Raw genomic sequence first — 18,680 nt, 5'->3', positions numbered from 1 at the left:
TAAGGACCCATAGAAACAACATGGCGAGCGGTAACAAGTCAGTTTTGTTCGTTTGTTTGGGTAAGAAACGTCTTTTTAAAGCATTACGTATGCGATATCCGCAACAGACACGAGCTACTAAGACTTTACTGGTTTGTACATCCGTGCAGTAGTTGTTGTGTCTGGTATGAGCTGAGGTTGGAGGGTTTTAGCCGGTCTCGGTGGCTGGTTATGAACAGTCGTTCACTTCGAAAACTGTTATTTTAACTATTTTAGGAATTTTAGTGGTGTTAATTAGTCAGGTGTCACGCAAATATGAATCTTCGAGTCAGGAGAAAACGTAATGTTTTTTTAGTTTTAGTCACCAGGTTTGTTTTTTTTTTTTCATACATAAAAGATTCAGGAAGTAAGCTGTTAATAATTAACTTCACTTCAGAATCTGCCATAAAATCTGCTCGTTTATTGAAGCGCTGAGCTTTGAACCCCCACTCACACACCACTGACAGGTTGTTGCGTAGATTGCTTGTGGCTGCATAAGAAGTCTAAAGGCTGATTTATGGTTCCGCGTCACACCAACGCAGAGCCTACGGCGTATGGTACGCGTCGACGCGTACCGTACGCCGTAGGCTACGCCGTCGTTTTAACGCAGAACCCTAATTCAGCCTTTAGACTTACCCAATAGAAATGACTCAGCCATCCAAAAGATGACTCAGCGGAAAGTATCGAGCCTGTCGGTGTGTAAGTTGAGCATCTCCACTAGTCTGAGAGCCCAATACTACTGAACATGAGGGTCATTGAGGTTATTGCTCCTTGATGCAGGGCTATATATACATCTTTGATGTTCCCTGGTTACAAACCACAAGCTTGAGGGGGCTTTCAGATGGGATGCAGATGGATGTTTCACTCCACTATTAAACGTGTTAAGTTTCATGTGTTGCATGACATAAGGTCATTTGTGCAATTTAAAGGAGCTTGAGGCAAGAATAAGAAATGAGACTCATTAGCGCCACGACGACCGTCGAGGTTCCTGCAGCCAACAGCGAAGCCGGCACGGGAGCGCCGTTCAAATCAAGCTCTAAATATGACTTAAAATGTTATCTTACCTGGTCAGTAGGAAATGAGCCATGTCAGCATCTGTTTTCAGTCCCAATTCAAGTTGAAGCTGCCTCCATGACTCAAACGTGTATCCAATGTTTACTCGTGCGCCGCCGAGAACGCACATGCAGCGTCATTTGACGTCACATCCGCAGGACAGCGCGGGAAATTCCGGTCACAATTGCAGCACATTTTGCAGCACACAGCCTGTTCAAGGCAACGGAGAGATACGCTAGAGGGCTCTTTCTTTTTGGTTTGGAACGCTTCATCTGACATTATTACTAGTAAACTTAAAACGCATACGAATTTTTTTCATAAATCCTGCCTCAATCCTGCCTCATGCTCCTTTAAAAGCTCCATGCTGAAGTTGCTCTGTGAGGACAACTACACTCCCAATTCAGACAAATTGCCAAACGTTTGGTCGACGCAATTAGCTGCTTAATGACAAGCTGCCAAATTGTTCCTGTATCAGCCTGAATTACACCTAAAAACTGTCTATGTTCAGCTACAGCTCTTGGGCAAACCTAACATCCCTTTAATGCTGTCTTTGCATGACAGTGTCATGAATAGGGTTGCCAACTCCCTGAAAAATAAATAAGGGCCACCTCAGCGGCAGGGCCGGCCCACCTGATTGCCTTCAGCTATTTGACTCAAATCTGAATTGAATTAGATGCATATTTTTGAATGCCATGAACACATGGAAAACAAATTATTATCCAGCAATTCACTTTAATACAAAATAACAAAATGAACTGAATAAAATAAGTATCTTTCTTAAACAGAAACCTGTCCTGCTTACGGTAACTTAAAATTGTATAAATTATTATAAAACATTAGAAAGAAAGCAGAACATCCATTCTGTAATAGTGCACATTTTTAGTGCAATAACAAAAGTGCAAACAGAAAGTCTGTAGAAAACATATTTGTGTCTCAAAGGCCATGACTGTAGGCTACAGTTGTAGTAAAACAGAAATTACTTATGAACTCAACAGCTCCATGCCATTTTCCATTGGCATTGTCATTTTCTGACTCTCACAGTAATACGAGACAAAGTGCGTCCCTTTTCAGCTCAATACGGGATGCATACTTTAGTTTATATATTTTGGACGATTCTGTTTTTCGACGGTTGGCAACCCTAGTCATGAACCCACACTTTCTTCTTCTTCACTGCAGGCTTTCTCATCGTCATTATTAGGACTACTAAAACCAGAGATTTTGTTGACAGGTAGAACGATACAGCTTGCATCCAAGTCAACTGAGAAATTAAGTATCTGCTATATGCTTCCTGAGAAACGTGTTGGTTTCCCTGGCAACTGATTCCAAAGATAGGTGTGACTTCCACATGTGCTCTCCGTCTCATTACATCCTATCTGAAAGCTTTATAAATATAAAAGCCTACTATAAGCCTGCTAAAGTTTTTGCAATTTTATAAAACTGGGTAGGGAAGTTCGAAAGCTTTGTATCCCTTAGTGGTGAGTGCGCTGCACAGAGCAGCAAGCATCTGCATGGCACATTTAACATGGCATTTGAAGCACACAGGTAAGCACATAGAACAAGCTGCTGTTTTCTATGTCGAATAGACACACAGATAGTAGACACAAGGCATTCATCCAGCCACCAAAGGCAAAGTAGGGGGAAAGCTGACATGGTGTGCATGTGTGTATGAGTTCCAAATATTTCAGCGATCCATTCTGTTTCCAAACGACCACTACCTGAGACCACTCTCTGTATTTTTATTATCTATTCAACTTACTTTTGTGTGTGTGTTTTTTGTTGGTTTTTTTTTTAGAATAGGATGGATTTTTCTCATAAGGATGGGAATTTAATGCTAGAAATGATTCTTTAATTTACAAATAAATGTTCTTTGACGGCTTATTTTGCTGACTGTACACTTAATGTATTTTGTATTAAAAGTTTCAACACAGAGAACATACTTGGAGAGAACGCATGCCTTACGGGAATGCATTGTGTCCAAAAAAGATCAGATTTCTTGATTGGTCAGTCTCCAGCCAATCAGGTTGTCCTGTATAGGCCTCTGTAAGACCCATCCAACCCCAAGAACGTACAATTATTGCAGGTGTTACAGAAACACTGAAATCAGCTTAAAAGTATATTATTAGTATATTATTATTAACTAGTGCAATGAGTAATGAGTCAAACTGTCAGACACTTTAAAATTATAATGTCATCTGACAAAATCGACACAGATAACAGCAGTGTATTATTGCAGTCTTTAAAATGGCAGAAGATTTGTGAAGTATGTAGTACAACATAAAACATAGAAAAACATAATGTATTATGTTAAAATATCTTTAAAATATCCATTAATGGATTGCTTTATAGCTTTTGATAATATATTTATTTTTTGCTTGTGATTTTGAATAGGGAATATCTGTCGATCCCCCATCGCTGAAGCTGTCTTCAAGAAGATGGCAACAGATGCTGATGTTGTAAATAAGGTAAAGTAATTGTTCATGACTTATTTCTGAAAAATATTGTGTTTAACATAAAAAAACCCAAACGTTTGTATTTAAAGTAGTAATGCATGTTTAAGGACAGCTGTGAAAAATGAGCTGTCATGATACTTTAAATATTTTCGTTAGCCCATCGCATAATTGCCTAAGTTGTCTCTGAATGCCTTAGAATTAGGCAATTATGCTATGAGCCTAACGATATATATATATATATATATATATATATATATATATATATATATATATATATATATTTCTCCCAAATCAGAGCGAGAAGCTGTTATGCATCAACATTTTCTTTGTAGATAACATTACCAAAGTCTAGTGGATGATGTGATCTGAGAAAAAAAAAGCACAGTACTGTTTAATGAAGAGTGTTTTTAAATTAACAGCTCTAAGCCTCACACACATTTAATCAATTTGACTTTTTTCTTGTAACACTGCTAATCTTTATTTGCCTTGTTTAATGGATAAAGAAAACCCAGCAATCTTTGATATAAAAAAATTAGGGCTGAACGATTAATTGCTTTTGCGATAATATCGTGATGTGATAGACGAGATTTTCTAACCGCAAAGGATGCGATTTGACCAGTCACGTGATCTGGTCACATTGCCGGCAGGGGAAAAAAGTCAACAGTGCCGCGTTTCCACGTGTAACCTATCTACCATGGCCTCAGTGTTAGGGCTTGGCCAGGCAGGGCTTTATAAATATATGGGCTTTATAAATGGATTAAATATATGAGCGCGGAGTCAGCATGGCGAGGAGCTGCGCGCAGCTACGAGCCGGGTGAGCGCCGGCGGACAGTGGAGTCGTGTGAAGCCTGAATTATGGTTCCGCGTTAAATCGACGCAGAGCCTACGGCGTAGGTTACGCGGCGCCGCAAGGTGCCCGTACCGCGTACCCTACGGTGTAGGCTCTGCGTTGGTGTAACGCGGAACCATGAATCAGCCTTAAACCACACCTGCAGCCCATCAGGAGAAGTTAAACAGCGGGGCTGCGAGTTGTTCATTGCTGATTTGTTTTGTTAACTCTGTGAGCTTTGTTGGTTTGTTTGTTAGTTTGCTGGTTAGTTTGTTGGAGTTTCCTGTGAGGAAGGTTTTTTTTGTTCCCTGTGGGAGTTTTTCTGTGTTTTTCTATTAAACTACACCTCGTTCTGGCTAAAGTTTAACCCGGTTTGGTGTCGTGCGATTGGGTTCAGAGAGAACAACCCATAACACTCGTGTGCACAGACGTGTGTAGACGTGTTAAAGACGTAAAGCCACAGATTTGTTTTCTTTATTGTTGTAATCTGTGCTTTAAATAAATCTGACATTGTTTATTATAAAAGAGACTGATTTATTGCTTGTGTAGTTGAAAAATACATGAGAACAGGGCCTTGAAAAAATAATCGCATATTAAATCGCAATCGCAATATTGAGGAATAAAATCGCAATTAGATTATTTTCAAAAATCGTTCAGCCTTAAAAAAAAAAAAACATTATTTCAGAATATTTTCACATGACTCTAATTCAGGGGTAGGGAACCCTGGTCCTAGAGAGCCGTAGTCCTGCATGTTTTGGATATCTCCTTGCATCAACACACCTGATTCTAATTAATGATCGTCACCAGCTTCTCATTCAGATCTGCACAAGTGTGTTAGTGACACAGTCCTTTTGTATCAGGGTGTAAAGAAGCAGGGAAACATCTAAAACATGCAGGACTGCGGCTCTCTAGGACCAGGGTTCCCTACCCCTGCTCTAATCGTTCCTTCTTCAAAAGTTCACCAGTGTGCTGCCAATGCTGAACCACTCACAAGTTTATGTTAGAAAATGAATCAGTTTTGCTGTTATTGTTCCCCACACCCTATTCTGCCTAGTGGAGGATAGACAGTGCTGCCACCTCCACCTATGAGATAGGAAACCCTCCAGACCACCGCGGTCAGGCCTGCATGAAGAAGCATGACGTGCCCATGAGGCATGTGGCTAGGCAGGTACGACCACCCACCTCTACACCTCATTAGCAGTTAGCGCCCCCTTTTTGTTCTCTGTTGTTGCAGTGGGTCATAGACAGTGGTGCTACCTCTGATTGGAATATAGGCAGCTCACCGGATGCCCGAGGTCTGGCCTGCCTCAGGAAGCATGGCATTGAGACGAGCCACAGGGCCCGACAGGTACAACCAGATGCCCCGTGGCTCTTCTCACCTCACGCATGTGTTTGTGTGTTTGAGTATGAGTGGCACACTTTATTTTAGCCAGATTTATTCAGTTAGTTCACAGTTCAAAATTAAAATGTTTCAAAATGTACAGGGTACAAATAAAGCGATTCTGTTTCTGACATCTATTATCAAGCACATAGAATTTTATAATTAACCACTGCACTATAATAGAGGCTGCAGGCTGTGTGCTCTACTAGTTTTATTTTTAGCCTCATCTTTTATTGGGGTCATTCGGAAGCATTATTCAGCAGTGTGATGCTGTTTTAACTACTGGATTAGGTTTGCTGTTTAAGATTTTTTGACATAGATTTTATCTTACAGATCGCAGAAAAGGAACAAACATATCAAGCTTGTAACTCAGATGTGAAAGTTCCATAAAAATCATTAAAAGAATAAGAGAATAACTGTGGAAATACACAGAACAATAAATACATAAATGTGGAAATGTTAGACAAAACAAAAAAATCATTAAAGGTGTAAAGACCAAATACCTAAATGGGGAAAGACTGTATAAAGATAAATTGCAAAACATAAAGGAAAATAAAACCTTTTAATTTATTTGATCCTTAATTTGATTATATTTTCCTCGAGCTTTTCATTTTCATATTGACTATTTTAATCATATCTTTCCCTTTTTTATTCTTTTAATAAGAAGAGTCCTGGTGAGAGACGTAAAGACCATGTGATATTTCAGTTTTTCTTTTTTAATAAATTTGCAAAAACGTGTACATTTCTGTTTTTTTTCTGTCAAGATGGGGGGCTGACTGTACATTAATGAGAAATAAAATTAACTTTTTTGATTTGAGCAAATGACTGCAGTGAAACAAAGAGAGAAAAATTTAAAGGGGTCTGAATATTTTCCATACCCACTGTATGTCAAAGAAAAAGGAAAACCAAACTATGCATGACATTTTTTCATATTTGTGGTATTTTTTTTTATGTATATTTTCATATCCTTTTAAAAAATTGTCTATTACTTTTGACATTCTTATTGCTCCATACGCAACTTGTATAATGAAAAAAACACAACATTCCCAAGTAAAATGTAATGTCAGTGCAATTTTATTTTACAAATTTGTTTTATGATTACTTTTGTCTATCAAATAAGTTCAACTAGGGATTGATGGACAAGGCCAGAATCACACAAATAAAAGGCAGAACATTCTTAAAAAAAAGACTTTGTGCCCATACACAGTAAACTGTATATTGGGAACAATTGAAAAAAGACTGGCACACAGGAAAAGAAATGCAGTCACTAAAATATTTTGATGTCTGCAAATCTTGCCTTTTTTTTCTTAAAAAAAAAAAAAATATTATTTTAAAATGTATCAACTACTTGTCTTGAAATAAATGTTTAATTGTGAACTTCTAATGTTAAACCATAGGAGGCCAGTTCATCCTCTCCTCAGTTCAACTATCCACAGAAGCAGAATAGTTTTGACCTAATTTGTTTTGCATTCTTTTTTTGCATGTCCTTAAAAGTATTTCAGAGTTGGTTGTTTCCTGGAAAACAAAAGAAAGATGTTTGTGACTCATCCTGTTCTCTTGGGTGTATACTAATTTAATCGCTTCCTAAAAATTTAATGTTCCTACCGCCTGACTATAAATTTAAATGAAAGCACTGGCAGAGCTGACATGGTACATGGAAGGTTATGGGAGGTCTTCTTGCTTCGGGGGAGGGGGGTAGACAGACTTCCTAAGCTTCTGTTTTTGCAGGAACCAATAAGAAAGTGTAATTCAACCTCTACTGAAATTCCAGCATCCACACTCACAACAATCCATCAGCCTCACCACCATCGCCACATGCCTTACAATACATCATTATAGAACACGTGATTTTTCAATTTACTGTCTTGAGGCTATTAAAATGCACCTTTTTATTGTTTTTTTTAAATTATTTTGATCAGGTCTTACTGACTGTTCAGAGGTTTTCCTTAATCTTCGAGAAAAAAAACCCTAAAGCAAAATGTGGTTACTGGTAATTTATGAAATAGATAAAGAACCAATAACGTGTGCATGCTGCCGTGCAAAACATAAGGAATATGGTGTTTCTGAAATATCGATGAAGCCTGTGTGTCAATCATCATCATCACATGTTTAAGATTCTTAAACAGATCTGAGAGAACACAAAGATGTTTGTCCATTTAGGACTTTAATGCTCTGTGCTGTGCTGGCTCATCCTCAGAGCAACTACTCCTGAGTGCACTTAAAAACACCCTTCCTTTTTTTAATTTTTTTTTCGTGATAGCACTCCGGGGTTTCACCCTGTGTTTGAGATCTGACGTCTCCTTGCTTTGTCATACAGTAAACCTTTTCCGTCAGATCCACATTTAATCTCCTTAAATCAGGTATGGTGAGGCCAGACCCTTGGCTTAAACCCAGTCACATCCACACAATGAGTTTAGACAAGGCTCTGGCTTACCAACCCCACACTACTTTTTTCCATTTCTGTTGCTGGCATTTTGATCCCACCGTCCTCTTTTGCTGAACCTCTGGTCCAGCCAGTATCCAAGCAGACGAGGAGACCAGCCAAGTGGGATATCATTTGGAGTCTACATCGTCCCCAAATAAACAAGAGTGCTTGTTTAATGAAACAAACATTACAGAAGCGACCCATGACAGCTAATGTGGAATGTTTTTCTCGTATCAACAACTGCCAACCAGACATAAGATTTAAGGGAGATGATATTTTGATTTGGTGCTCGTCAATATGTTATCATTGAATCAACACTTTAGGAATGAACATCACTTTTAGCCAGAAAATCCTCCTGTAATCACAGTAATTTCCCCAGTCATTGTTTTAGTCTTGATACTGTACAGTAGGGTTTTCAAACTCTGCTCTTCTCTACCCAGATACCAAAAGAAATACAGAAGATTACAAGATTAGTCATATTGTCCTTTTTTAATTGATCTGTAAATTATGTTTTGGCAATATAAAATGTTTGTACCATTTCAGAACATCTACTAAATGTTTGTGTAAAAAAAAAAGAAAAGTTATTTTAGCAAATATTGAGTTAAGACCTGAACACCGAAGGTTACTTAGGATCCTATAAAATTCTTCTGAGGATAAAAAAAATAATGCAGTTTGAAGGGTTTCCCATGCTTGAAAAGTCATAAAACTTTGAACATGCATTTGAACGCTTGAAAGTTTATGTATTTTATGAGTCTCACACATGGGTGCAATTGTAAAGTGCTAAATAGTGCACTGTAATGAAATTCAATGGCAAACCATTCATAAGGTTAATAAGTTGGTATGACATTTGTACAGTGATGATCCCAAGACCTATAAAATCAACACAGGGCCTATAAACCTAAGCCAACCGGAAGTTGGCCACTTGGAATTAAATCTCTCCATTTTCCACTGTCTTGAAATTGTACCACTGTCCTGGGATTGTCTTTTGACTCACTTCCCCTATCAATTTAGTCCAGATGGCATTTTACTCAGCAAAACCAAACTGGACAAGATGATGTCAATAAATTACATTGCATTTGACCCCCCCCCCCCTTACTAAATACCAGCTTGGAGAATGATTTGCCATGGAAAAAAAGGAAATTCATAATTCACACGTACAGTTATTCATGGCTGAACCTAACATGTAGGATCAGTGTCTTGGACCCATTCTCTGTCTCTCATCTCAGGAAACATCAAAGGCCCACGTGTGGTGTCAGAAAATGCCTTGCTTTGTCTAGCTAGGCCTCTTAAAACTTGGTCAGAAAAATACCTTATGTCTTGAAGAAACTTCATGGTGAATATATGAAAACACAGTTTTTGCCTGGTTACATGACCTTGGTGGCATAGCAAACGTTGATGTATCATCAAGGCAAAGAAACTCACCCATGTATGGTCAAATCAGTCCCAAGTATACATATGATCACTATCATAGAGTTAACATTAATGTCAAGGAAACAATGCCTCTTAAGGGAAAAGGAAATTCTTGGTTTACTATTTAATTTTCTTTTCTTGCCTAGTTGGTCTTGGTAAAAAAAAAAAAAACCCCTCAATGTCTTCAGATAACTTAGGAAAATCAACTTTCTCTCAATGGGATTGTTGTGGTAGCGTGGAAAACTTCCACCATATCCCCATGAAAAAACTTGTTGAGGGGCTAAGCATACTGAAATCTCATGAAACTTGGCAGATGTGTCGAGACTGATATTCATTTTTCATAAAGATCTTGGTGTAAGATCAGGCAATTTTACTGGAAACCCCCCCCAGAAAATCTTGAGATATCCCATACTACATGTGTTGTAACTCATTCCTCTCCTTCAAGGAAAATAAGTCATAGACATAATATTTCGTTTTGTGAATTTTTATGTTTCGCCATCAAAGATTATATGTTCTATATATATATACACAAACAGAAACTACATGATAACCACCCTAGCCTGAAGACTTCTAGAGGCAACTCTGTGATAAGGTGAACTCTGCACAGTGTTGCACTAAAATCTGAATGAAATTATATTTACGTGGTGTTGCAAAGATGATATAGAGCAACCTGACATGTATTTAGTGTGCATTCCTTATCGCCTCACTACAGACTTGGGACGTGATGTGTGATACCTTTGAGCAGTAATAGAGAATAGTCCGGTTGAGATGACTTCCATATGTTTTCTGGACAACTCTCGACTGTGGAACTCCCCTGTATGTCTGGATTTCTTGAGTGCACGATATCAATGCTTAATTAACAACTATAACCCTGCCCACTGGCAACCACAAGTGATAAAGTAATGAAGGCATTTGTCTCAACTTTATAGGCTATACAGAGTTTTCATAACCTCCATAGAAGTTTGTGAAATATTATTTAAGATTCTAATGTTTCAAACCGGAACATTTGATTTGTTTTTCTACCTCTATCTTGCTTTTACTTATCTTTTTTCAACTAACACCAAAAAGCTGGAGGTATAAGTTGCGGTCTCATAACTGACCTGACACACATCATTTACACATGCATAGACATTCACCTTATTTTTACTCTTATTTTAACTCTTTTTATTTGTTTTTGTGGGTCTTTTTCTTCCTTATGCAGCTTCTATCTATATTTATCTTCTTTGGCTTGATTGTTTCTTCTGCTCTATGCTGAGATGCTCCCCCTTTTATTTGATTTATTTGTTCTGCAACTGTTGAGTTGGACGACAGTCAGGCTGCAAGGACTGAGAATTACTGTTGCTCATTAATTCATTGATAAATGTGTTTATAAATACATGGTTCTGTTGTTAACTTTTTTATACTCTGTTCATAAATGCTATACAGGGAGACTGAAATAATTCTGCTATGGAATATTTTCAAGATCAGTTTTAGACAATACGACTTCACTGCAGCCTAGCTGACTTGTAGAAAAAGCAAATGCTATTAACCATGTCAGCAATCTAAAAGTATGAGGATTACTGTGAGCCAGCAGATAGGTTCTTTTTCTATGGTGACATGCCAAAAAGTCCTCTGTGGAAAAAGACCCATTGGTTTATTTTACAGTACCATCCTCTCATGACCTCATTGGGATTTTATCCAAGCTTGGATCTCTCAGTATCAGTATCTCCCTGCTCATTCCTTATTTGCAATAAAAGTCTCCCTACTCTTGCTCAGCCAGATATTACAGAACAATCAGCCCAAGATCTCTGTGAGCCTTGTGAAGATGGCTTGCACGAGGCTCTTTTAAATAGGGGATTATTACCACTTCATTTAAAGTGTGGGAGCGCCAGGTCAGCACAAGCACAGAGATCAACAGACACTGTGATCAACAGATTACCACAGTGTATGAGTGGGGTGTGAGAGTGTGAGAAATGGATAATACTGGTCGAGAACAGTTCAGAGAAGAGGTGAAATGCTCCAGCTGTTCCCAAAGGGAAATAACATTGTTATAGCTCCACAAAAAAAAATAAAAAATAAAAAATGACAAATGCATTAATAATCAGAGGGAAAAATGACTTGACTTTTTCCACCAACAAGTTGACCCTAAAAAAAAACTTTTATAAACTATTCAGGTTGTTGTTTTTAATTTATAATTCTTTGTTCCATTCAATCATCATCAAACAAAGTGGACACATTAACACTCCTTTTCTCTCTCAGTTCAGCCAAACAGTATTTTTATGGTTGTCACACCTTAGCAAGAAATAATTGCAGTACTTTTCAGTCCAGCTGGCTACAGAATAATAAGTCCAACAGAATGTAGTTATTTAACAGCAAACGGGTGTCTCTTTTCCTCTGGATTACTTCTATAGATATCATCTTAAAGAATGTTTTCTGTCAGAGGAATCTTGGGTGATAAAATATGTTAAATGTCTTGCAACCACTTAAAAAAAATGTATTTACACAGGTTTAGATGAGCAGCATGTGAGTCACTGATGCAGTGTTGAGGAACCGTATGCTGAATGCTGTGAATGTTGCAGCTCTGACAGCCGTACATCAACCTTTCATCCATGTGTGCTACAGTGAAGCTTCTGTGTTTACAAAGTGATGACAGTGTAGATGAGTTAAATAACCACTGTTCAGAAATATCTAATGTTAGATTTAAATAAGTCTTCTTTCTCATGCTTGTGTATTTTTAGGATTATAACTTAAAACGTGGACAAAATAGAGAATGCAGTCTTTGTTTGACAACCATCAGCATTTACTTCCTCAGATTCTCCCCTCTCTGAAGGACCAGAGGGAGTCTCTGCTATCTGTACTGTATTTCCACTTGAAGCCGAATGTAATATCTGCTTTGTTCTACATTTCTTTGCCACTTCCAGGTGACCAAAGACGACTTCATGAGCTTTGAGTACATTCTTTGCATGGATGAGAACAATTTGAGGTACGGTTATCATAGCAACGGCGTTAATATTTTCTGTTTAGTGTGAATCACATTAAGACAAATGCAGTCACTTGTGTTACATGTTTAGTGTCCTGTCCTACTCATTAATGGTTGCTAGGCATCAGATCTTTCTCTTGAAAGGGGTCATACGAGGTTGTCAATAGTCTTGACGGAAATCTGCGCCATTCATTCACATTCACATGGTAACGTTGAGCTATAACGAACTTGTTGGTGAATGCCTCCCTTTAATGAGCAATATCCTTTCTTAAGCTCTTACTGAAGGTCAGGGGGAGGGATATTTTTTGCTACTTTGAACGTTTAGGGATAATTTTGAGATCACATGCCTATGGCAGATCTGATCTGTAAGCAGCTTACTGAGTTCTTTGGATGCCTCGTCTTTGCTCTTGAGGCTGATTTTCTTCCCACCATATTTTTTTTCTCCAGACATAGAGAATTCCTTAATTTTCTGACATCCTGTTTGGCACCTTTTTAGTTATATGCATGCATGTATATGTTTAGTGTTTGTTTTTATTGCACGTCTTCTGCAAATCATGATATGTTACTTTTACATAAATATGTATCAATATGTCATTTTTCATGGTTAACTTAAATAGAAGTGATTTGAGACATTTAACACATGGATTGCTTCTATATATGACATGTCAAATGTACATAAAGGACAAGATAAGTCACACCTCATATATAGATAGGACTCTCAATAACATCACCTAGAGTCCATCACAAGGGTTCACATGCCGGTGAACCCTGATCCAAAGGTCACGTGCTGAAACCTTGAAGTGTTGTTTCCTGCTCTGTTCTCCCAGAGTTACATGTTTTCTCTCATCTTCACAGTGACTTGAAAAAGAAAGCAAACTCGGTGAAAGACTACAGAGCAAAGATCGAGCTTCTCGGTTCATATGACCCTCAGAAGCAGCTGATCATCAAAGATCCTTATTATGTAAGTATTAAAAAAAACAACCTCAGATTGGGTATTTCCCTGCTTGGTAAAAAAGATAATCTTATGTTTCTATCTTATTGTTCCACATATTGATAACATGTGTTTGATACTGTGTCCTTGAGTATCACATTGTCTTGAAGATGATGTGTATAAAGACACCAAAGTGAATGAGGCAGAGACGGAAACAAAATGCTGTATTTTTGGGTGTATTCAAGACAAACATGTCACATTTAACATGTATGAGGTTCTTTTGATGCTGTCTGTATTTGTTTAACAGTTCATTGGAAAAAAAAAGTATTTTGAATTGAACATCATCCTCTTTAGGTCCTAATAAATTCCAAAAAACATCATTTTATATAAAAGATGAAGTAGCCTAAAATCAATGATTATTAATACGTTGTTCTTTATTTGTCTTGGGTGCCAATATACAAGCACTTTTCAGGGGGCAAAGTAATAATGATAAAAAAGACTCAGTTTAATGTTTATGAATGAATAAAACATTATAGAAATGAATTTACAGAAATAACAAAATCATCACAAAGAAAAAACAGGCTACAGAACGAAAAAGGTCCTTGAAGCTCATTGAGTCAAATTGAGTTAAACCCAATTTCTGTTATTTATTTTGTTTTATTTATTTAGTTACAAGCTAAATGTAGTCATTCTTAATTATGTAATTCCTATTTTTAACCGGACATTAAAATATTAATCACAGCTTTTGTTTTCCATTTCCAAATAAATTACTGACTATCTAAATGCTTTATTATTATTCCAGCCTGGTCCTCCACAGATTTTTGTCAACTGTTATTTGCTTTGGCTACTTGTTTTTTTTTTTCTTTTTTGGCTGTTTGTCCACAAGATCTCACAAAAACCACTTCACAGAATTTATTATTTCACAATTATTATATTTAGGATCAAGATAACTTCCTCTAAAACTGTAAAAGGGGCATATAACTTGACAGAGGTTGTTCTCTGAGTACACCTGTGGTTTATCAACAGCTTGAATAAATCTCCTCTCACCATCACTTGCATTGCTTTTTGTTGTAAAAGTTGCTGGAGTCTGATTGGAGCAAGGAGATTTTTCTAAATGTGGTTCACTTCGGACCAGAAGGATGAGAACAGACAAAACAAAAACACCCAAATCTCTAGTGTGAGTTTACCAAAATAGTGGAGGAGAGTCAGCAAAACAGTTTGTGTTTGTGTAAAGTCCCCTTACTCATGACAAAACTGAGAAAAATGGCTTTCAAAGCCTTCAAAACTAAACATAAAATGGTTTGCTGATGAATTATGGACAAGACATAAAAAGACCTGATCCCACCCCTCCTTTTATGGCTGGGTTTCTCCTAAAAAATATTACATACAATATCACGAGAAGAGTTTAATAAATATGACGAAGAGCAGGAAATGTTACACACAGCAATATTAAATTCCTATTTATGGTCTTGGATAGACTGTCAGTCTTCAAGGGCATTTGGTAGTTATAGAGAAACTTCACCGTCTTCAGGGAGAAACAGGACCTCGTCTGGTCATGTGTTATCCAACAAACAGCTCCAAAACCAAACAAGGTGGACTCTAGTAATAAATGGAAAGAGTAATGCTTTGAAAACGTCTGGATGAAAACTTTCCAGGCCAGTACACATGCCAATACATTACTTTTACGGACCTGTTACTTAATTACTTGGACCTCAACATTAGAAAATATCTTGTGGTTCTGATTGGTTTGGCTTTGAACACTCCGCAGCTCAAGCAACCTTTTTGTTCCTTACATGCTCTCACTGCAGCTGAGAGCTCTGCCAGATGATTTTTACATTTCTTGGCTGCTTTTTATCTTTCTGAGGGTTGTGAGTGAAAAAAGGCAGGAGTTGGGAAAAGTGCTGAGAGAAACAGGGAAGACTTCAAAGTTTTAGTAGAAGTGATAAATCTTAAATGTACATTGAAGAAATCTGTCTAATGGTAGTTCAGATGTTTTATGTAGCGTTTAGTTGAATAGCAAAGTATCTCTTAAGCAATCATTTTCATATGTGGTTTTGATGGAAGAGGTGTGGTCTGGCTCTCTTGGACTAATCATTGTGTAAATGGTCTTATCGTCATTGCTCTATTATGTTTTGGAACCTAGGTCCCAAATGAAACAGTTGTCATGTCATAAGGGATCTGGCTGGAATCAGGCCTGTGGCTCCAAAATGTTTGTACGACTCTAGACAGTTATATTGGGTTCTCATTGGGATATTGCGTTTCTTTGTGTAATGATCAGAATTAGTGGGGTTTGGTTGGCCTCCTGACCAGAGCTGTTGATGAGCTTTATGACTTTGGAGTGTTCTAAGTAATGTAGACATATAACAGGAATGGTTTGCGGTCCTTTACCAGAAACCACATGTCACAATGGCAAAAAGCCATTGGATGATCACTGTCACTGTGTCAGGATAAATGGAGACATGTGTGTCTTTTGCCCTTCATTGTGCATATAATGATGGATTTGGAACTCCACTGAATACGTAATTTCCATTGTTTTTATTTTCTCAGTTTACTACCAAAACTGACATACTGTCAAACAGCTCCTTTATCACCTATAAGCAGACACAGAAAAATTGCTTAACAGAATTTTTTTAACAATTGAATTACTTTTCATGACTGTCAGTAAACTGAGACATGCAGCTTCTGGTTATGCCTAATGTTTTTAAATGCACCTGTGTTTTTAGCCATACCAGCAGCCTCATATATTCCTGTTTGTATCTTGACAACAATTTGATTATGTTATCAAGCAAAAAGCTCAATAGATCTTATTTAGAAAATACAAGCAAATTGAGAATTGGATTTCAGAAACACGACCAAGAGCTGGAAAAGAAGCATGGATTGATCGGTAACAGGTGAGCATGTCAGGAGGATAGGGTATTAAAGAAGCAACCTCTATAAAACTCTATTTGGCCTTCCACGTCTGGATGGGTCATGACTCATGACTCTTTAGATTTCTGTCTGGGAATAATTGGTCAGTTGGGGGACATAGTGTGAGTGAAGAATTGTGTATTTCACCATCTCAACTATATAATATTGTGAAAAGATTCACGGAAATTGACAAAATGTCAGTGCAGAAATACCAAGATCTGAAAACACTGGGTGTGTGTCATGGTACCATAATAAAAGCCACAAGTGATATGGGGTACCTTTTAGAAAAGCATTGCTACTCAACACAATCCACAACCACGCACAGAGGTGTACTACACATGGAGGAAGTTGTATATCACAAGATTTTCTTAGATGGACAGAAAGACAATGAACATGTTTTTGTTGTTGTGAAAAACAAACATTAAGCTTTATGTCTTAAACAAGAGTGAGAATATCCAGGCTTATATTGGTGAAAGGTGCAAATGCAGCTTCTTTGAGGTGGATCAGTGTCCATGGCATGGGTGACTTGCATTTGAGTGAGGTCTTGTGGATGCAGATGGTCATATTGGAGCTTTGGGGGGGCACATTGTCACATCTTTGCCCAGAAGGTCCATTCTTCACTCTGTAGCACAATGCTATCCCATTCTACAAAACCTACAGCAGCGTGGCGTCATGGACATAGTCCGTTTGTGCTTGCTTGACCGACCTTCTGTCCAGATCATGAATCTATTAAAAATGTATAGAGCATCATGATGAAAACGATCAGACATCAACAAACGTGGACTGCTGGGCAACTAAAATCTTGCATTAAGAAGGACTGGACACAAATTATTATTTCAAAATAATTAAAAGGGAGGATTACAATAACAAAGGGGGAATCATACCTCTCCCATCATGTGTTAAGTGTGTTGCTGTCATGAAATTCTACATTTGTTAAAAAATGTAAAGTCAAAGGAAGTTATTTCAGTTTATCATTGAAAATTATTTCCTTTCTCTTTGAGAGTGTTGAATGAATGCTGAAACAAATGATCTGAGAATGGAATTATATTTCAGAAGCTCAAGGAAAGAAAAAAAAAGTTGATGATCATGATAAAGTAGGATTTCAATAATACCCTTGCTTTTTTACAGCCAAAAGAAGCAAGAGTTTAGTTTCACTCCTGCTACTTGGAATGAAACTATTATTCACTGATTGAGTAGAAATCCATAAATCATCTTGAAAGTCACATCATGGAAGAGCCATACTTGAATGACATTCATAAAACTAATTATCATCATTGCCACTACAGTGAATGTCAGCAACAATAAAACTGTAAATGCTTGGCCTAAACCTTTTCATTTTTCTTTTTCTTACTGTTTTGTCTCTTAGGGAAGTGATTCAGACTTTGAAAATGTGTATGAACAATGTGTACGCTGCTGCAAAGCTTTCCTGGATGTGAACTCCTAACCACGTCTGACCTTGGAACATCGGATGAAAGTAAATTATCAACCTTATGTTTCGACTTCGTCATGCAAGCACGTGTGTGTGTGACTGACTGACACACCACCAGAATACTTGTTGTATTACTGTACTGTAAATGTTATACAAGCCACATACTGTGCACATTTAGAGCAGTCCTGCAAGTACAAGTTTGTTGACAGTTGAGGTAATTGATCAATTAAATAAAGACAATTTGGATGATGTTTGTTTCTGCACAAATTATTCCTTTTTTCTTTTAAGAAATTCATAAACCAATGAAATGAGTGAATATTTGAATGAAAATGTGAGTTATTTCAAGTCATTTTTGTTTTACTGAGGTCCTACGTTAACTGGTTCTTGGGTTAGAGCTGGTGCTTTTAACTGTACTACGAAAGCTTTTTAACGAGAGAGGAAAAGTACTCCCAAAGATTGTGAAATTCAGTTTAACTGATCTACATTAGTCTTAAAGAATCTAGATTTTATAACGGACAGTCACCATAAACATCAGTAAAGAGCTGGCCTTTAGGTTTATGTTGGCCTTTAACTACCTGGAGTGCAAGGATTTTTTTTTTCAGTGTTTACATGTTTGATCTGAAGTGACAGATTGACACCATTACATCACAGCAGCCTGTCTGGGCAACAGATCACACAACAACGCTGCACATTCTTGGATGCAGCCGATCACAACAGTCAGTGATTGAACAGCAGGCATGCAGGCATGCAGACATGCGTCACTATTAAGCAGTAGCTAAATTTGGTGTTTTTTGGTTTTGTTCTTTTTGGGGGGGGTTGATTAGAGGAATTTAAAAAAAGTTTGGGATGGTGTATAAAATGTGACAGATTACTCTCCGTGTTTAGTTC

At 37.5% G+C, this 18,680-nt stretch overlaps 1 protein-coding gene across 2 annotated transcripts; it reads left to right on the top strand.

The window, feature by feature from the left end:
* Nucleotides 1–18,041, top strand: acp1 (acid phosphatase 1). 2 transcript variants are annotated; one of them, XM_061746555.1, is made up of 6 exons: nt 1–60; nt 3,460–3,533; nt 5,585–5,698; nt 12,467–12,528; nt 13,381–13,486; nt 17,730–18,041. In XM_061746555.1, the coding sequence occupies exons 1-6, from the start codon at nt 21–23 to the stop codon at nt 17,805–17,807; spliced, it is 474 nt and encodes a 157-aa protein (XP_061602539.1). In that variant the 5' UTR covers nt 1–20; the 3' UTR covers nt 17,808–18,041. The 2 variants fall into 2 exon arrangements, with proteins under 2 accessions (XP_061602539.1, XP_061602538.1); XM_061746554.1 differs by lacking the exon at nt 5,585–5,698 and adding an exon at nt 5,405–5,518.
* The last annotated feature ends 639 nt before the right edge of the window (nt 18,042–18,680 follow it).

Source organism: Cololabis saira, chromosome 18 (genome assembly GCF_033807715.1).
Source record: "Cololabis saira isolate AMF1-May2022 chromosome 18, fColSai1.1, whole genome shotgun sequence".
Taxonomy (NCBI): domain Eukaryota; kingdom Metazoa; phylum Chordata; class Actinopteri; order Beloniformes; family Belonidae; genus Cololabis; species Cololabis saira.
This window is presented reverse-complemented; position numbering and strand designations above follow the sequence as displayed.